We start from the raw sequence: 21,835 nt of genomic DNA, 5'->3' as shown, positions 1-21,835 counted from the left end.
GGACACTCTAACCATAACGCCACAAAGCTGTTTGTGACTCGCCGCTGAGTGTCTATTCACCCTTGAGCTATGTGCATTTGCCATGTTGCCATGTCTGCTTATTATAAGCGCCTTTGGGCTTGTTTTTCTGTAAAGTCGCTCGTAAATCTTGGTAGTTGTGGGTTGTGTTTTCTTGGGTGTAGTTGCTTATTTGGGCTTACTGTTTAATGTTGTTTAAACCAGTGGTGGTTCTCAAACATGTTCACGTCAAGGACGCACAGATTAATATGTACTGTATTTGTCTGCGGATCCCCGTCTGGCACCCCCATAAAAGATGTGTGTATGTGTAAAATATGTGTAACATTTTTCATATTTCCTTCAAGATTTCTTTGCGTTGCAGCATGAGCTTGTCGATCGGCTATTTTCAAATAGTCGTGTGTGTGCTCATGTGGCCTAGTTGCTTCTTTTGGGATTGTTTTCATGAACCTGACCGCTTTGTGTCTCTTGCCAAATCTGGTTGCCGAGAGTTGAAAAATGTTCTGCTTTGGGCAGACGGCTGCACTCTTCACTGTCATCATTGAGAAACCGCTCCCCCCTCAAGCACTCCCACATGAGCGCTTTAAGAAGAATGCCTTGCACTTTCAGCTGGGGAAAAATAAACACTTTGGTGGACGCACGGCCGTATAGAAACACTCTTCAATGTTGCCATGTTCGCTTATAATAAGCGAGTTTGGCTTGTGTTCCTGCAAAGCCACTTGTAAATATAGGGGTTGCATTATTCTTTCCTTTTTTTTTTGCTTCTTTCCAAGGTTTAGTTGCTTATTTGGGCTTGCTTCAGTGTAACCACTTCAATCCTATATACTATTTTCCAAACATCTTAAAAAAGGGCACAAAGTATTACCACAGGGGGAACCGTGGCTCAAATACATATTCATTCGGGGGTCCTTGACAATGGACAAAAGTTTGATTAGTCACTTGTCTTTGGGCTTGTTCTCAAAGACCTTGGTTGCTTGTTTATCTGACAAAACCTGGCAACACTGGCACACGTAGAAACAAGCCAGAGAATAGAGACGTCATCAAACAGAGTGGATGGACTCACCGGCTCCTCGTCCAGCAGCAACAGGCTGACCACCACAATGTTGATGTCCGTCCCAATGGTGCCGTCTTTGAACAGACTAGATACCTGCATCAAAATACACACTGATGAATGACTTTACAAGACATGACAGGACACTTTATCATCTAAATCATGTGTGTGCATGTGTGCTTGCATGCATGCATGTAGCCTGGAAACCAGACGAATCTGCCACAAAAAGAGCATGCCCTGCTCACCCCAGAGTTTTAGGTGACCAATCAGAGCCCACTATTCAAAGCGGGACCTTTTTATTTTTTTATTTTTTTGCAGTGACATTTGATTCTCTTTGTAACCGCCCCTTGGAAATGAATCTTACACTGAAGTTCAAGACTAATATCTACACAGAGCTAATTTATACATTTGACAACTTGTGAAATGGGACATTCTGCAAAATGAGTACGTTCTACTTTTGGTACTCTAAAAGCAGTTTTACTCGTGTACATTTGAATTCCGGACTTTTACTAATTTAGTAAAGGTCTGCATTGCAGTATTGATACTTTTACTTTTGGAGTACTTTTTCCACCACTGTCCCTCTCTCTCTCTCTGCCATAATGGTCTCACCATGTTCATGACGGTGAGGATGTAGGTGGTGACGTTGTCCTTGCCGTGCTTCTCCACCATCCTCCTGTCCGCCACCACCAGTGTCTCCACGTTCAGCCCGCCCACCCGGTTGGAGTTGATGGGCGACCGGCGAGCCCTGCCCTGCTGTTGTCCTTCCGGCTCGAACTCGTCGGGCATGACGAAGCGGTCGGCGTCGGCAGGAGGAGGTTTGGGAGCATCTGTGCAGGGTGGGGAAGGGGGGTGGGGGGGGGGGGGTGCGAGACAAGCTTGAGACGGTGCGCAACGGCCTGTGAGAGTGTCGACAGGACCATGCTGCTTTCTAGCAGCTAGAGATAATGGTCTGCTGTTTTCCACTACACTGCTTCACTGCATCGGGAGCCATGGATTTATGGGTCCCTTTATTTTATTGTTTCCTACATTTTGGTTTTAAATAATTATAATGAATTATTATTATTTCAAAACATTTTCAAAAAATATCCCCCCAAGAAAAGCTAAAAATGTCATGAATTAAAAATTCATTAAATTATTTCTTTCCATCATTTCTCATGAAGAAATCGAAGCGACACGTTGTAGATCTGCGATTTACACTAGTTGGGGTAGAGGTAGTGGTAGAGGTAGTGGATCTGACTGTTGAACAACATTATTTACAACAAAGTGACCTTCAGCAGCAACAACAACAACACCCCATGTCCAAAATGCCACCATGTTAGAAGAAATGATATTGATCATGTATGCACAAAGTAGCACTAATAAGAACATCATGTGAAAGAAAGGCCCAAAGCTACACAAACAAGCAGGGTTGGATTCGCCGGTGGGATGGATGGGGAGGGGACAGCCATGCCTCTGCTTTTGATATCCCCCTGCTGGGCATTGATATAGCAACATAAGCTTTTTAGCAAACTGTTTTTAGAAGGGACTTAATGGGTTAAATGCATGCATTTCCTTTTGGGAAATGTAGACTGTCTGATATGTTGTGTCAGCAAAGCTTGCGGAATCATCAGGGATCCAATCCCTCCCAAGAACAGACTGTTTGGGATGGCTATACGCAGTCTCAGAGCCACTGGCAACAGACTGCTAAAAAGCTTCTTTCCTCGTACACTATTTTCGTCCATGCTACAACCCTTATTCCTAAACTACTTTGCCTTTTTTTACTATTGTGAAAAACATCTTTCAGCTTGTAGATATGGCTATTTTAACTATTCAAACATGGTTTTTTTTTATAGTAAAAAAGGCAAAGTAGTTTAGGTATAAGGGGACGAAAATAGAGCCCAATGGGTTCTTAAAGTAGCCTACAAAGTAAGAAGGGTCCCTTACATACATTGCTTGCGGCGACCACAGAAGTGTTGCCTCTGTAGCTTTCCGTGTTGGTAGTCATGGTGACGCTGATGATGATGCTGATGTAGATAGGGGTTGCCAGGTTTGGCCACGCTGTGCAGAGACGGGTTGCCAGGTCCACCGTGGATTGTGTGTTCGGCGGAGCGCTTGTAGACGACGTGCGGGTGATGACCACCGGGGGCGCTGTAGTTGTGCTGGGCAGCCAGGAGGTGGGGCAGCGGAGCGATGAAGTACTCCTCATCTGATACGCGAATCAGACCTGACTGCAAAAAGTACATGCACGCACACACACACACACACACACACACACACACACACACACACACACACACACACACACACACACACACACACACACACACACACACACACACACACACACACACACACACACAGCATTAACAAGAGCTTGGGAGTTGTGAATAAATAAGAAGTACATGATTGGATCCATCGGAACACATGTGGACATGTGGCTCTTTTTTCCATTGCATGACAACAGTTTAGGAGATAACTACACAAAACACAAATTTCATAATTTCACTGTATAGAAATATAATAAATTAACTATTGAACATTTTAAAGTCCTGAATCCTACATCTATCAAACTCCTCCATTGGTACAACAACCCTGACAGTCTCTTCTGATTTAAGGTACATGAACTACAGCACAAAGTCAAATCCTTCACACAGGACATGGACAGGCGGCAACTTGCCTCACATCTTGCCGTCACCGCCAACCCGAGCAGAGAGCCAACGGCATCAGAAATAACAAATATTGGCAGCCATCTTTGTTTATATAGTATACTAGTATAGCAATGAGCTGAGCTTTGCTCATAATATGAAGAACATGCCATGCCAACGATTGCTCACCCAATGTACTTTGTATTGTGGCAACTTCAAACAACACGACCACTTAAACCAACAACTCAATAGCTATTGTGAACGATGAAAACGGGACCGCCAAATATTCTTTCCACGATTCTCCTAATAATCATATTCTTTGAGTCACACATCCGACTATTTGCAGGATCAATATATAGATCACCTACAGGAAATACGTTGCCTGCGACCATGGGACCCGTCTTGGAATGTGTCTATATCCAGCTTTTGGTGTGTGTGCACAAACTTTGTACACAAACATTAAATTCCCATTGACAATGAATGGAGAATTTATGTCATAGTGTCTGAGCAAATAGACATAGTGTCTATTTTACGTCATGATGATGTACGATGAAGAGCGCCCCTCACTTCACACGGGTGTGATTTTTATTTAATTAATATTTGAAACATTTCAGAAAATCTAGTTCAGGAATTAGAAGTTTTTAGAATCGGCCAGTCCTAAATGGGTAAAAATGTAATGTTGTTGTTAGTAGGAATAAAAACAAGCACCTGGGAGGAAGTGGACTAAGAAAGGGCAGGAGCCAACCCCAAGTTCCTGTTTAACACAAAAAGAAAAAACTAAGAAACCTCCTATGTCGAGCTTCTGTTGTGTGTAACCCAAAATTTGTCCTAAAACAACAAACATTAAGGGCTTGATCGTATGCCATTCTTTATCCGCAAGTAATACACATTTTCTGTGAATTACGCATTTAGGAGCTTCCACTGTGCGTAAACGTTATCTTGCGGCCACACAACCCACTATTCATTTTGCCGACACCTATATTTGCGGGTGGAGGTGTGTCTGTAGGCGTGTTTTCCCTATATATGCTATCTTATGCACACAGGTCTAGGACAACGGAAAGTGCCTCTTCAAACCACCCATAATACGAATCCGTTTGATAAAAGAATGCGCTCCTCAGATGGTGCGACCTGAGTTGGAGCTGCCTCGGCTTGACGCATGCATGTTGCAAAACACTCACAGCTCAGAGGTCTTAATTCTCCACAAATCTGTGATTGTAATTTCCATATAATCAGCACAGAGTGTCACAACTTGGCTGCGTTGGTCGCGGAGTGGATGGCAGATACTGGACACACAAAACAACCCTCTGTATCTGATATAAATGTATTCCAAGGCAGCAGGCATTGCTCTTCCACAAGGCAAGATCCGGGGCATAATGGATTATGGATAATAGATCTCTTAACGGGAATGGCACCTGGCACACTGATTGGTTTAAGTTGCGTAACGACCAAACCACACCTATGCATAATGTAATGGGTAGCGGAGGTGTTTTAAGGATTTAGGTGGTGGCACAAGATAGCATTTTTTACGGGGGAACGTCCCTTACACAATACTGAATCCCAAAATGAAGGAGATATGGCTCCTGGCGCGAGATGGAGCCCAAGATGCCATTGACAATGAATGGACAATTTTGAGTGTTTGTGTAAACACAAACATTGCGTAACACAAACATTGAAGATGAAGGTGAGGACGCAAATTATGATTGGCCAGAATGATATGATGTATGATGATGTACGATGATAAGAGCGCCCCTCACTTCAAACAGGTGTGATCATTTCTTTTTACCGAATAGCTTCCTTGATTGACCCATTGTCTAACTCTGAGCGTGTACAGAAAAGTAACCCAATGGACCCTTAACAGAACCATTTGCACACAAGATTAAATTAACACTGATGAGTGATTTTACCTGTGCAGACATGTTGGAACACACATAAACCCAATTCCTTCTTTTGCTGCTTCTGGCAGCTCAACTGAGAACAGGGTTAAATTGTCTTCTTCCCCAACAGGGAAGCAGCGACTTCATAGTAGAACACCGACACAGCATTATAATCAGTCCACTTCCCTGCAACAAGCCCTGAGAGACTGGTTGCTGAGGCAGCTTTCCTCCCCGGCCCTAACCAAAAGGACCAGCACAAAGTTTATGTCAGAATCCACCCCAACAAATCCCATGTATTTCTTTAACCAGTACATTAACCAGTTAGGCTCTGACTATGAAAGAACTCATTGCGCTCCGAGCGAACCCGGATAGCAGGCCTGACAACCCGGATAATCTCTCTACTGCCAAGGGCCATCTCGGTTTAATTCCTGCTTGGACATAATCTCAGCTGGTCTTGATCCAGGGTTAGACAACCAGTCGAGCCTTAGGTATTTATAGTTATAGTGACGTACGTATGACCCTTCATCATTGGAGCAAGGACTGATATCAAAAATTGTTGCACATAAATGGGCCTCCTGGTGGCACACGAAAAGGCAGAATTGAAAAATGCAGGCCAGACGTTTTTCCTTGGGCTGTAGGGAGTGTGCAAACAAAGTTTTACACAGATCGGTATATGTAAAGACGCAACTGGGCCTGTTATAGCACCACCATCAGGCTGATTTGAACAATGTTAAGTGGCATTTCTTCCTCAACCTAGTGGGAATATGCGTGCACAGTTTCACCGCAATCGGACACTGCGTTGATGATTTGCGGCATTTTGCACAAAACAGGCCACTCCTGAAAACTTTGGAAGCCAATCTTAGCCAATCAGGATGGAATATGAGAAATGAAACAAACCCGTCGTGATCACTTGACTATAGAGATCATGTGTACCGAATACCGATGTGCGTGAAATTTGGATAAAAGCTGAAGGAGTAATATAAAAAATGTGTTTTACATATGTCGGCCTCCTGGTGGAGATGTGATAAATTCCAGGCAAAGGTTTTTCCTTGGTATCTAGGGAGTGTGCATACAAGGTTTTACACAGATCGGAGACAGACAGAGACGGAAGGACAGACAGACAGACAGACGGACGGACGGACGGACGGACGGACGGACGGGCGGACGGACGGACGGACAGACAGACAGACAGACAGACAGACAGACAGACAGACAGACAGACAGACAAATCAACAAACAAATCATCCTGGCTGTTTCTCATATTGACTGTATCAAATATGACTGACTGACTGTCGTAAACGATACAGAGACACCTCCCAGACAATATTGCAGAGACAGTTTGTTTATTTTTGGACCACAATTCTCATATGAGTCGATTTTGACCCCATGTTATAGAGAAAAACTTGTTATAGAGAAGCAAACCCCTTGGAACCAGGGGATGAGCGAGTGACATCAGGACTTTGGCGCTCTATATTAGTCTTGTCTGATTTGCTTTTGTGTGTGTGTGTGTGTGTGTGTGTGTGTGTGTGTGTGTGTGTGTGTGTGTGTGTGTGTGTGTGTGTGTGTGTGTGTGTGTGTGCGTGCGTGCGTGCGTGCGTGCGTGCGTGCGTGCGTGCGTGCGTGCGTGCGTGCGTGCGTGCGTGCGTGGCTGCATGCGTGTGTGTGAGTGTTTTTATGGATGTGACAGTTCACTGCTTGACATAACTGTAGCATGCAAACCTAATTTATAGTAGGACAATAAAGCTCATGAATATTATAAATATCAGGTCAGCGTATTTTTGAAGTCTGATCCGGGATAAACACAGTTGGCAGCGTTCGTTGGCAGGTGGGAAGCCAGCGGGGGTTGTGTGAACTTGTGAACCACTTGTTGCCCCTTCAGTGGGGAAGTGGGGATGATATTGTGCCCCTTCCTGCATGCACGGATCAAAGCTAAAATAAATCTCACAACTGCAATTTATGAAACAGCATTTCAAAAAGCGGTGGGTACCTCTATGGTCTACTGGCAATGTGCATGCAATGTTTGGCGCCGATTGGTCCAGGGGTTTGAGGGATTAGCTCCAGACAGCGAACACACAGACAGAAAGACACACAAACCGACATCACAGACACACAAACAAACACAGACAGACAGATACACACAGACCCTCTCATAGACGGCTAGCCTCTTACAGAGACATGCAGTGAAAAGGACATGTGCTCATACCTCGAATGGAGCCGGAATTCAATACTTAACTTCACTCCACACAGGGTCAAATGAGGTGTTCATTTCTATTCACCACACTCTCCCTTTTGCTTCTGTGAGTGTTATTGTACAGAGGCCAAGCTGTTCAACAGGCTATCTCAACAAACAGAGGCAAACGGGGGAAAGATGTAGGGGTAAAGTGTCCTTTTGCCCCCCAAGCATTTTTGCAGCCTGATCTCACGCCGAAGCCATCACAAAGTGACATTTGTCCCACGCGGCCACGCCAGATATACGTCTTTATTTAATTTTTTTAAGGAAAAATGTAAATGTGTTATACCGGCAGGAGAAGACTCACAAGTAGTCAGAATTCAACACTTAATCCAAAGCCAGGAATACTTAAATATTGGACATTTAGTCTGGAATGTGGACCGTGCGGACCACGCAGACACCAGTAAACCGGAATAATTACTTACAAAAATGATACGCAGAGTTCCCCAAGGCTCCGTTCCAGGGCCTCTTCTGTTCAAAATCCACATGCTCCCACTGGCTCATACTCATGGAAAACAAACTAAATATGCAACCGTAATTATGCAGATGACACAGACATTACAAAACCATATCACCATGCAAGGGACTACAGTCCAATACAAGCATACTGTAGATGTAAATGTATTGAACAAATCAACGATTGGATGTGCCACAAGTTTCATATTTTCTATATATATTTTTATGAATACCCAAATTGTGTAGCTACTTTGCCCTCAGTGAGTTTGCCTCTTTTTATAACTGTCACTGTCAGTGTTCAATAATGGACTGTACTGTGTTTATTGTGGAATGATGATTTGTTGCTGAACTTCACATTTCAACAACGATGAGTATGACACAAAAGCATTATCACTCAAAACGCTGGTAGACGTACCCTTCTTTCTTTGCTTACTGTTCTGGATATTGTCTACATCAGATGTTTTCAGAGCAGGGCTTTACATTTTAATTCAATTCATACGATTATTCTGCCAGTTTAACCAAACTGGCGTCCATATTTTGCAAAAATAGCTGACCTATAAGTATAATATCAAAAACATTCTACAGCTAAAATAGCCTGTCAGTTAAGCTCACAGTCACAACGCGTCGTGACTAACCCAAAACCTGACACACAAAATGCTTTAGTTCTACATGCATTGCCTACGGCGGTCGTCCTGGAGGATTGAGCTGGATGTTTTTCGCAGTGCAAGTCTATTTGCAGCCTTACTAAGATAAACAATGACCTCTGCTTCCCCACACAGTACATGTGTGAAAAACACTGCAGCCAATTGGAAGCAGTCTATTAAGACAGTGGTTCTCAACCTGTGGGTTGAGAGACTCGGGACCCCCAGGAGGGTCCCCACACGATTTTGGGGGAGTCCCCAGATGACAGTGAAGTGACAATTAAATGACTTTTAAGACCTTTTTAACACGTCAAAAGACAATAAAGAAAAAAGTAAAGGATGTAAAGAAAAAGTCCATTACTGCATAAAAACAAAATTGAATGCCTCAACTCCTACAATTCTAAGATCTTGTCATGGTGGGGGTCCCCTGTTTTTTGCGGGTCAAAGCTTGAGGTTGAGAACCACTGTACCACGTTTAAGACACATGTTGACATTAATTTGTGTGCGTGCGTGCGTGCGTGCGTGCGTGCGTGCGTGCGTGCGTGCGTGCGTGCGTGCGTGCGTGCGTGCATTCGACACACACGTTCCACACCCCCACAGGGAGTGTAGTGCCAGGTATCGAGTCGGTCAGACCCACGGTTCTCCAGAACCACCACAAAAGGCTCTGGTCAGGCTCTGCCAGTGGGCCTAATGAGGCCAACTCCTTTCACCTGGGCCAGGCTCTGCCAGTGGGCCTAATGAGGCCAACTCCTTTCACCTGTGCAATTTCCAGCCTCTGCCTCCGCCAATTGAGGCTCAACCAATCAGGCTCTGCCAGTGGGCCGAGTTGAACGCCAAGTACACTTTTCAATTTGCAGTCTTCACACACACAGGCACACAGGCACATACACAGATCTCCATGTGGGACACCGGCTGACAGTTAAAACGGGTGCTATGACAACGTATATAATTAGGTTCCCAAATTACATCGTTCCCAAGTAGGCCGGTGGCCGACTCCGCCGGCACGCACAGGTCTAGTTACATGTAATATGTTGTATGTGATAACTATAAGATTCTGCGTTGCTGATGAGGTCGACTACAGTGTTTTACCACCAGGGTTGAACTGCCAGAGGCTCCTTCCTCTAGTGTTTTCAGATTTTGAAAACTAGAAAAAAAAACAGGCTATAGGAGCGTTTTGGGAAAAATGTCAAGTGGCATTTCTTCCTCAGTTTCACCGCAATGGGAGGCTGTGTTAATGATTTGCGGCATTTTGTACAAAACGGGGCACTCATGAAAACTTTGGAAGCCAAATAAAAAATGTGTTTATAAGTCGGCCTCCTGGTGGCGCTATAAAGAGCAGATGTGAAAAATGCAGGTCAAAGGTTTTTCCTTGACCTCTGGGAGTGTGCATCACAGATCGGTGCAGTTACAGGTATAAACACGAATGGGCCAGTTATAGCGCCACCATGAGGCTGATGTGAAAATGTTCAAGTGGCATTTCTTCCTCTGCCTAGTGGGGATGTGTGTGCAAAATGTCCCTTAAATTGCACTCTGCGTTCATGATTTGAGGCATTTTGTTCAAAACTGACCAATCCTGCAAACTTTGGAAGGCAATATAGCCAATGGGGATGGAAAATGGGGAACTGAACAGGTCCGTGTTGATCACATGACTATAGAGTAGTGTATACCGATTAGGTGATGTATGGATTACGAGTAATATAAAGAAAATGTGTTTAGCAAAAATCTGCCTTATGTTGGCGTTATAACAGGCCATTGTGGAAAAATTGTCGTTGGCATCCAGGGAGTGTGTGTGCAGTTTGGCATCGCCCGGGTCAACGGTGCCAGCACGGACACACGGACAGAGTGCAAAACATACTCTTTCCATGCCTTCGGCCTGGTGGAGACAATAAGATACTATAGAGCTCACACTTTATTGTCTAATGTTGTTTCCGAGCAGTGTTTCTCAAACATGTTCATGTTAAGGACCTCCGAGATTGCTTCGTTGGACATACCGGTTGTATAATAAGCAGACATGGCAACCCTGCCGCCCACCCTCATGAGATGAAGTGTTTTGAGATAAAAGCACATCGTATACACACAGACATGCTGATAGTCAGATATGTGATCTGGTATAATGATGTGTACAATGAAAGGAAGGGCTGGCTGGATAGAGTTTCACATGCAGACAGTCACCCAGACGCCCCTGCCAGCTGCTCATTGATAAGCACACCTTGAGTTAGGGCCTCACATTAACACTTGTAAGACTTAGCAAGATTAAAGGTATGTACGTTGTTAGCTAAACACCACTTCACCTTTCTACCGTACTTACATGCGCGCACACACACGCGCGCGCACACACACAACTCACACTTGTACTGATAACCTACTTAAGCATAAACACCCATTCGTCGCTGTCGTATTCGACGCATTCACCATGCTTTTTGAGCTTGCAGATTGATCTCTTGCTCTCTCTCTCTCTCTCTCTCTCTCTCTCTCTCTCTCTCTCTCTCTCTCTCCCTCAATAAAACAAAAATACATTCAATTACAATTAAAAACGCCTTCTAGAATAAAGAAATGTGTAAACAGAAAAACTGCTTTTGCTGTGCTTCTTTTTCCTCATTTGCACTCTTACACATATGCTCACGCACGCGCGCGCGCACAAACACACACACACACACACACACACACACACACACACACACACACACACACACACACACACACACACACACACACACACACAAGCGTGCACGCACACGCACGCACGCACGCACGCGCAGATGGCCGGTCAAACCATATACCGCCAGTCGAACTCCTATTTTCTCCATGGGAATGAGCGTGGACTTTCCCTCATCATGTTCTCTCTCTGCTAACAGCCTGTGATGTGGCTCTTTCAGCCCCACAGCACCACATGCATGCATGCCTTCCTTCCAGCCATCAGCTGAGTCCTGTATACTGAAGAAGTACTGAGATTCTTTTAAAAGTAAAAGTAGCAATACCACTATATAAATGTACTCTGTTGAGTGCTCCTCCTTATTCTGTTTCACAAGTTTTAGCATATAAATATTTTGAAACGAGCACATCTACAAGCTCACAACGTGTTGTGATGCGACACATTTTGTGAGCTTGTAGATTTGCTCTTTTGAAAAAGCCGAAGTAGTTTTGTCTTAAAATAATCCAAATCTACAAAGTAGTAAGTAAACATTTTCAAGTAATTGTAGTGGAGTACAAAAAATGAGTACTATATTTGCCTCTGAGATAGAGGAGTAGAGGTAAAGGTTATTGTACAAGTGCAAGTGGAATTACTCCAGTAAAGTACCAAATTGTACCAAAAAACAGTACTTGAGATACATGTACTTCAGTTACTTTCCATCACTGGATGAGACAGGGGGGAGCAGCGTCGTTAGCTTGTCTGTGTGTAAACTGTAGGCTCTTTTAAGGTTTCCTAACCATGGTATTATAAGCCAAATGAGTAAGTGCTTACATGCTGTTAAAGACCAGGGCCGAGCGGAGAGTAGCCCCAAGCCGGTGATTACCAGAGTCTAAAAGACAACATCTGCACTGCAGCTCAGCACACAGTCACGTGAGCACAGAGACAGCGTTGCCAGATCTTTTTTTTGCGCAATGAGAAACCAGCAACTAGCAACTTACATGAAAACAAGCCCTAAATAAGCAACTAGGGCAGGTGCAGTCAGAACTTCCAGAAACAAATTCAAGACATACTTGAAAACGCTGTTATTACTTCTTTAAAAACATGTCTTGAAAAATATGAATTGGAATGATCGATGTGTTTTTGTACATGATGTCTAACCTTTAATTGAATCCTTGTTTAAAGTAAACCAGTGGTTACGGCAATATATTTTGTGTCAAGGACACCTTGTGTGTGAAAACCTTCCATATATTAAAAAAAATAACCTTTTTCAAGATTTCTTTGAAAATAGCAGATCTACAAGCACATTAAAGTGGTTAAACAAGTCCAAATAAGCCACACACACACAATATTTACAAGCAACTTCCCAGGAAAAACAAGCCCAAAGCCGCTTTTATTAAGAGGACATGGCAACATTGACACAGAGCGCAAAGTGGGGCGAATTGGGAGAGTGAGTGTGAGTGTGAGTGTGAGTGTGAGTGTGAGTGTGTGTGTGTGTGTGTGTGTGTGTGTGTGTGTGTGTGTGTGTGTGTGTGTGTGTGTGCGTATGTGTGTGTGTGTGTGTGTGTGTGTGTGTGTGTGTGTGTGTGTGTGAGAGAGAGAGAGAGAGAGAGAGAGAGAGAGAGAGAGAGCGAGAGAGAGAGAGAGAGAGAGAGAGAGATCCTGTACGTGTTCCAACATACTCAATGGAATCACATTTGAATGGATCTAGGTTTCCCAACTGAAATATTTTGTCAGACAAATTTCTTTCAGATTTCTTTTGTGATTTGGGTATTGAGGCTGTGATGGAAAAAAGGGTCGTAGCTCTGCTGAATGAAATAATATCTGCTGCTTTGTATATGCTGCTGAACCTGTTTCACTACTTGCACAAGCAGCATTTCTGCCTCATTGCATTTCTATTTTGCTCCTTGTGCTTTCTTGTTATCTGACTTTTCTTTTCCTAGCTGTTTAGCTACCTCTAATAAAACACAAGTGTCCTTCTGATTATCTTTCCAGTACTTTAGAGGTTAGCCTGTCTATGTTCCACCGAACCTAACCCTAAACCCCAACACTAACCGAGGGAGGATGAGTAGCAACTAGCAAGACAACTACTGTATATTAACCTAACCCTAAACCCCAACACTAACCGAGGGAGGATGAGTAGCAACTAGCAAGACAACTACTGTATATTAACCTAACCCTAAACCCCAACACTAACCGAGGGAGGATGAGTAGCAACTAGCAAGACAACTACTGTATATTAACCTAACCCTAAACCCCAACACTAACCGAGGGAGGCTCAGTAGCAACTAGCAAGACAACTACTGTATTTTCCACAATCTAGAGTCTGGAACTACACCTCCCGAAAGACAAGAAAGGAAGCTGTCAATCTGCTCATCATTTCCGTTCACAGAAATATATATTAGAATATATCTTCACATTTCATTTTCAAATTTCCATTTCTGACATTAAGCAGCAAAGCTATATTATGCTTTGAGTAATTTGATTTACATTAAGACAAATTTACGTATCTGCAAAGACAAAAAAACGGGAGCGTTGAGGAGGCGGAACATCCGCTTTACACCTGGATGGTTTGCAGAGCTTCCTTTGCACAGACTGTATGACGGAAGCATTTGAACACTGTGGGAGGCAACCGTCTGGCTCCAGGGACCAGAGGCTGAGGGAACAGAGCTTTAGAGAACACAGGACCCCCATCTGAGTGCATAGCCTGCATTGTGGTTGTGTCCCACATACACACACATACATACACACACACACATGCACAGATCATTCTTTTCATGTAGTAATGAAGATTACACTTCTGTAGAGCCTGGAGCCTTGAGTCTGTGTGGCCTCGCTAATTGTCTTTGAACAAGCCACTGACACCCCCCTTTGAGCTGTACGAGACAACACAGCATAGGTGAGCTCTCTCTCTCTCTCTCTCTCTCTCTCTCTGTCTCTCTCTCTCTCTCTGTCTCTCTCTCTCTCTCTCTGTCTCTCTCTGACACACACACACACATGCACGCCCGCCGCGCACGCATGCAGGGGGCTTTTGGCATTGTAAGCATGTGGGCTCGGTCGTACTCGTTGAAACTCTGCAGGGAACAGAAGGGCGAGTCCCAAAGCAGACCACACTCCACCAGGAGCCAACACACACACATGGAAATGCATGTTGCTCAAACAAAAGCAGTGCTGACTGAATCCTAATGAAGTCCCAACGCATCCCTAACACCTTTACTGACCTACCGCCAGCCATACATTGCAATGCTGTTGTTGTAATGCAAACACCTGATGGCGTCAGATAAAACTAGAAAAAGTGCCCTTCTGGGCACAGGTCTCCACCAGGAGGAAAGGAGTGTGTGTGTGTGTGTGATGTTTGGCAAAATGTTTAGGAGCAATATAAACGTGTGTGTGTGTGTGTGTGACACGGCTTGGCCTGTTGTAGCGCCACCATGAGGCTGATTTGAAAACTGTCAAGTGGCATTTCTTCCAAAGCCTAGTGGGAATATGCATGCACAGTTTCACCACAATCGGACACTGCGTTGAGTAGTTGTGGCGATTTGTACAAAACGGGTACAAAGCGGGCTACTCCTGAAAAGTTTAGAAGCCAATCGTAGCCAATGAGGGTGGATTATGAGAAATCAAACAAACCCGTCTTGATCACATGACTATGAAGAGTATGTGTACCGATTTGCGTGAAATTTGGATAAAATCTTAGATGTGTTTTACATATGTCGGCCTCCTGGTGGCGCTATAAAGAGCAGATGTGAACAATTCCAGGCAAAGGTTTTTCCTTGGCCTCTAGGGAGTTGGCATACAAAGTTATCCACAGATCCGTGCAGTTAGAAGTAAAAACACTTTTCGGCCAGTTATAGCGCCACCATGAGGCTGAGTTGAAAATGTTCATGTGGCATTTCTTCCTCGGCCTAGTGGGAATGTGCGTGCACAATTTCACGGAAATCACACGATGTGTTCATGATTTGCAGCATTTTGTTTGAAACTGAGCACTCCTGCGAACTTTGGAAGCCAATCTTAGCCAATCAGGATGGAGTCTGAGCAGGGCTCCAGACTAACTTTTTCACAGGTAGCACTGGTGCCACCTACCTTTTCATTTGGTAGCGCCACCACAAATTAGGTAGCACCATTTTTTTCTTTGTATAGCGTGGTATTAATACATGATCTTATCATGCCCCCACATCGGGCGCCATTTATTTATGTAGTGGTTTCCACCATAAGGTTTGAATCATAAAACCCCCTACAACGGTCACTGTGTAAAAAACAGCAACCTACCTGGTTATACTTCAAAACACTGTAGATGGTTTCAACCCACCACAAAGTCACTCAGTCAATAAAGGCAATATTTATATTCCACACACAGAAAGTCAGTTTAAGGTTTTGTGTTGAAAATTAAATGCAGTCCAAACCTTTTGGATTAATAAAGTGACAATTTGTACAATATCTCCATTACCATTATCCAAATGAATTCCTTATTATAATATTTTTACATTTTGGAAAAAATCTTTTGCAATGTGAAATGCCACCAAATTCTTAATCCTTTTCTTTATGGGCCAACTTGTGAAAGCTGCATGCTTTCATTGTGAAGGCAAAAGTTTCTGAATGCTCTCAGAGCCTGCATATCTCCGCGTGCTGAAAATATCTGATCTACAAGCTCACAACGCGTCACGGACGCGACGCGTTGTGAGCTTGTAGATCAGCTATTTTCAGCACGGAACACGACGAATAAATCAGGCATCAGGGAGATTAATGTATTTTGTTGGCCGATCATCATGTATGGACGTATGGTATGGACACTACCTCCTCGATGCAAACATAACAAGCTTTGGAAGCTATTTTTCGTGGCACATTTCGTGGCACATGTTTAATCAAACAACACGTTTACTAAGTTTCACTCAGTGTTTGGGTCGGGAGTCGGCTGTCTGTGTAGATCATGACTGATCATCATGCAGTTGGATATGCGCGCTGCGCGCTCCAGTGAAATTGTACAGCTGAGAAAGATTAGTTAATTTGTGTAGAATAAGCTGCGTTCAGACCTGAATATATATTCGCCTCGGTTCGTCCAGTTTGTACCGCGGCAGGTCGCGCCGCGCCCGTTTGCGCAATTCTCGTCTTTGAATTGACTTTGTATGTAATCGCGCCGCTCTGACCATCCAAGTCTGAAGGGCTTATTTGTGGGTTTTTGTGAATGATCGTTCTTTGAACACTGGGCGTCAGGCGAACGTCCAATGTTTTCAATCAATGGAACGGGCAAGCACTGCGGGATGTTTTTTTTCCCCTCCACTCATCATTCCAGCAAGTCGCACCTGTGCGACCTCATTCAATTTTAAGTATCACCCTTAAAGGGACACTTCACCCTTTTTGCCAAAAAATATATATCAATGACGTTTATAAGATTTAGAACACTTTCCTGGCATTATTTTTTGTGTAATCTCTGGGTTTAGATATTTTAGATTAACGGGTGGCTCTGACGTCAGAGACACTCTTCCGTATTGCTACCGGACTACATTGTCTCCTCACACTGCAGCTAGACCAGCCCCAAAACACAGCCGTCACGGACACTGCGATTTGTTCCACCTACAACCTTCGTTGACCGCACCCCCACATGCGCATTTGTTATTGTGTTTGTGTCATGTCGCCGTCGTCAGCAGAGCAGCACCAGAGAGACGCGCTATGTTGCCACGAATCCCCCCCCCCCCCCCCCCCAACTCTAGATTTATTATAATGATATGAAGTGACTTGCCATAAACCATCCATTAACTCCTCATTCATCCAATTTGCATCTGCTTGTAATAAACAACATTAAACTCACCAACATTGCAGCTGTAGGGAAAGCTTGAATATCCACTTTCAAACTGCAAAGCTTTTGTTTCATAAAAATCCACCGAATCTTTTTCCCACTCAGCTCTTCCACTTTTCTTCTTTAGTTCTATCTCACTACTAGAACGTTCTGACTCTGAGGTAGATAAGATTTTTGGCTGTCAACAGCATCCATTTGTTTTTTCAATGTTGTGGACTGGAGCGTGGTGAAATAGTTGCTAAGATACGATACTGCATAGTGATTGGCTCTGCTGCATGCCTATGAAGAGTACTGACCAATGAGCTGAGCCTAGCGCCCTTCCAGACACCAGGTTCCAGTGTCTTGCTTTCCTGTTCCTATAGCTCAGTCGGCTGCCCCTTCTTATTACTGCATGGGAGCGAGTGACTGAGAATCACCATAACGCGCTGTCATTTTTCCACGAGACAAAAATACGGGATTAAGTGCGTCCCGTATCGGTTCATTACGGGACAGGTCTTTTAGTTGCCAAATACGGTACGATCGTATCTTAGCAACTATTTCACGGTCCACAACATTGAAAAAACAAATGGATGCTGTTGACAGCCAAAAATCTTATCTACCTCAGAGTCAGAAAGTTCTAGTAGTGAGATAGAACTAAAAAAGAAGAAAAACTAAGTGCAGAGCTGAGTGGGAAAAAGATTCGGTGGATTTTTATGAAACAAAAGCTTTGCAGTTTGAAAGTGGATATTCAAGCTTTCCCTACAGCTGCAATGTTGGTGAGTTTAATGTTGTTTAATACAAGCAGATGCAAATTGGATGAATGGGGAGTTAATGGATGGTTTATGGCAAGTCACTTCATATCATTATAATAAATCTAGAGTTGGGGGGGGGGGGGGGGGGGGGGGGGTTCGTGGCAACATAGCGCGTCTCTCTGGTGCTGCTCTGCTGACAACGGCGACATGACACAATAACAAATACGCATGTGGGGGTGCGGTCAACGAAGGTTGTAGGTGGAACAAATCGCAGTGTCCGTGACGGCTGTGTTTTGGGGCTGGTCTAGCTGCAGTGTGAGGAGACAATGTAGTCCGGTAGCAATACGGAAGAGTGTCTCTGACGTCAGAGCCACCCGTTAATCTAAAATATCTAAACCCAGAGATTACACAAAAAATAATGCCAGGAAAGTGTTCTAAATCTTATAAACGTCATTGATATATATTTTTTGGCAAAAAGGGTGAAGTGTCCCTTTAATAAATTAAGTCGCATATGCGACCTAATAGGTCGCACGCTGGAGCCCTGAGTCTGAGAAATCTGAAAGACCCTAACCCTAACCCTAACCCTATAACAGGCCGTTCTGGAAATTTTGGGGCAGAGGTTCATCGTTGGCATCCAGGGAGTGTGTGTGCAAAATTTGGCATCGACCGGGTTAACGGTGCCGGAGATTAGCTGTTCACAGACGGAAGGACGGACACACACACGGACACACGGACGGACACACGGACGGACAGACGGAGTGCAAAACATACTCTCTCCCCATGCTTTCGGCCTGGTGGAGACAATCAGTGGTGGTATAAATACTCACAATCTTTAATTAAGTAAAAGTATCAATGCTGAAATGTAGAAATACTAAAGTAAAATACTAGTACAAGTTTGGAATTCAAAATGTAACTGGGTAAAAGTACAAAAGTATTGTCATCAAAATGTAGTAGTACCAAAACTGAAAGTAGGCTCATTGTGCAGAATGTCCCATTTCAAGTTTTCAAAATGTAGATACAAGCTCACAATGCTATGCATTGTGAGCTTGTGATGCGACACTGTGTGAGCTTGTAGATTAGCTATTTTCAAACGGCCCAAATGTATATGGCTGTGGCTGTGGTATGTTTTGTAATAATAATCAAATTCTACAAAGTATGTAGAAGCCGAAGTAAAAGTATTGGAAATTGGAAATACTCAAGTAAAGTACAAATGCCTCTAAATTGTACTTAAGTACAGTACTTAAGTAAATGTGGATTCATTCATTCATTGATTTATTGATCGAAAACATCAAGTTTGATCACAGTATATGCAGTACAGTCAAAAGTAGTGATAACAGGATACATATCGCTTGTAAAAGCTCCAGTAGCAGAAAAAGATGTACAACAAATAGCAAAAATAGCAGCCTTACAAGCTCAAAATGTCGTGATTGGATTGATTGGCTAAATGATCAAATACTTTATTAAGCCGTTACAAGCGGTGCAGCAAGTGCAATTTTTAAAACGCTATGTTAAAAGGATAATACAAAAAGCCCTAGGGCCTTGTTTCTACTGTGGTCCTATGTACTCAATTCATCATCAATACATAACGATAGTGATGCGATGAGTTGTTAGCTTGTAGATCCTTTTTTATTTGTATTATTTTATATACCGGTATATCATTTTTTGGAAGATTTTTGGAAATGTTTTTATGTTTTTTACCGATAATAACATGCCCAACATAGGGAGTCAAGGTTCAACTTATATTATGGTTGACCGGAGTCCCTCAAAGCTCTATACTAGGGTATTTGCATTGTGAGCTTATCTTCTGTGAAAGCTTTGGGCACAATACGGATGCTGGGGTTTAAGTGGTTAAAGTGTTTAAATTTCCAAAAAGTCCATGCAGTCGTATCGGTATCACAGGGAGTAGTTTGACCCACAGATGACAGCGATGGGAGTCTGCTATTTCTATCTTCCTGTCACTCCCTCGCTCCCAAGAGGGCCCAGATGAAAGAGAGGAAGGGTAGCAACCCTAAAAAAAGGAACCACATATAGGCCTATTTTTATATAATCATTGCATTTACATGCAGTGGTGGACAGACACAGTAACTAAGTACATTTACTTGAGTATACTGTACAGTACGTTTGTTTTAGATGACTTTCACTCCACTCCACTACATTTGAAATAAAAACTGTTTGACTACTACATTTCTTAGGAAGGGACCAAAACATACATAAATACATTATGGATGAACCACGTAAGCCCTATTTAGCTCACAACAACATTTTTCAGTATTTCTTTTTAAATGTCTGACCATTTCTGAACATTTTGGACAATTTCTGAAAATGGCTTTCGTACTTTGTACTTTTAAATACTTGAGCATTTACTAAGAAAAATGACCCAGTCTACAAACAGTTTGCTATCTATTCTGTGCTCCTCTGAACAGTGCCAGTTTGATGTGGCACAGCGCTGGTGACACTAGTAGGTCACATTGTAATGGATGGGATCTTTTTGCAGAAGTTGCAGCAGCCACTTGAACACTTCAACACTGGGCCATTAGTCTTTGTGTGAGAAAGACCTCAACACAGCCCGTGTGACAAGGAGTTGGCTACACAGAACATGCCTGCATGCATGCGAACATGCGCGCAAGCATGCATTTGTATTACTACTATAAACTTGTGAGGACATCAATGTTTTAAGACAGTGATTTTATGAATTGCCATTTTTAGAGATTTGGGCGTTTTTAACTCAGGACCTGGACACATTAGTGACGTCTCTTGGGGCCAGATCAAGAATATCACCTGATTTCAATCAACATACATTCTGCCCACTAAGACGGACATCCCTGGATGAATCAGAGATAGTCTGATCGAGGCCAGATCAACTTAAGGTGGAGACGTCCTGGAAATGATGTAAAGACCATCCCCATATGGGCTGTGATCTGGCCTATAGTCCTGCACGTCACCGGAGGACGTCATCATAAAGTCATTTGGTTAGCTTGCTGGGTAAAGCCGAAAGAAATAGCAGATCTACAAGTTCACAACACGTCGCAGTGCTATGCACTGTGAGCTTGCAGATCGGCTATTTCTCGAGGCACGACAAAAGTGCTAAGTACAACTCAGGCATAACTTCACCTCCAAATGTCTAATCCTATACACACTAACCGGCAACGTGCATCTTTTTCTAACTCATCTCTAACCCTTACAGGCTTACAATGTCTATTTCTCACATTCTACTATACGTGGGGGGAAATGAATTGGCCCTCACAGGAGCACAAGCACACACACACACACGAGCACATGCGCACGCACGCACGCACGCACGCACGCACGCACGCACGCACGCACGCACGCACGCACGCACGCACGCACGCACGCACGCACGCACGCACGCACACACACACACACGCACGCACGCACGCGCGCACACACACACACACACACACACACACATGCGCTTAGCATCAGGCCACCCTCCCCCGCTGGCATCTAACAGTGGGCACTACATCACTGTCAGGTCCAGACCACCAGGGAACGGCCCCGGGGCCACACTCTCTCTCCTCTCACAGCACCCAGCGCCCCTCTCCTCTGTGCCGCCGAGGGCCCCCCCGCTCTGAGTTATGGGGCAAAGGCAGGGGAGAGGCCCCCATTGTAGTTCACAGACACTCCAATTTGTCCTCCTTTGCGGAAAGCAGACAGGTACAAATGGCCTGAGCAGTAAGCTGAAAATCGGTCATTCAAAGTGTCGTTTTCGAACGCTGCAGGTGCGCTGGGGGACTTGCAGAAGCACATGCATTAATTAACGGAACTCTCC

General features: G+C 43.9%; 1 protein-coding gene across 1 annotated transcript in view; it reads right to left on the bottom strand.

The window, feature by feature from the left end:
- Window positions 1–21,835, bottom strand: part of adamts18 (ADAM metallopeptidase with thrombospondin type 1 motif, 18) — a gene marked incomplete at both ends in the record, with an annotated part of 83,630 nt that overhangs the window by 50,228 nt on the left and 11,567 nt on the right. Inside the window, 3 exons of the mRNA XM_079496332.1 lie at window positions 1,079–1,162; window positions 1,676–1,893; window positions 2,994–3,273. Coding sequence (XP_079352458.1) covers window positions 1,079–1,162; window positions 1,676–1,893; window positions 2,994–3,273 — 582 coding nt within the window. The remainder of the gene's footprint in view (window positions 1–1,078; window positions 1,163–1,675; window positions 1,894–2,993; window positions 3,274–21,835) is intronic.

This window comes from Electrona antarctica (genome assembly GCF_951216825.1).
Source record: "Electrona antarctica genome assembly, chromosome: 3".
Taxonomy (NCBI): domain Eukaryota; kingdom Metazoa; phylum Chordata; class Actinopteri; order Myctophiformes; family Myctophidae; genus Electrona; species Electrona antarctica.
The sequence above is the reverse complement of the archived record's forward strand: the minus strand, read 5'-3'. Positions and strand labels throughout refer to the sequence as shown.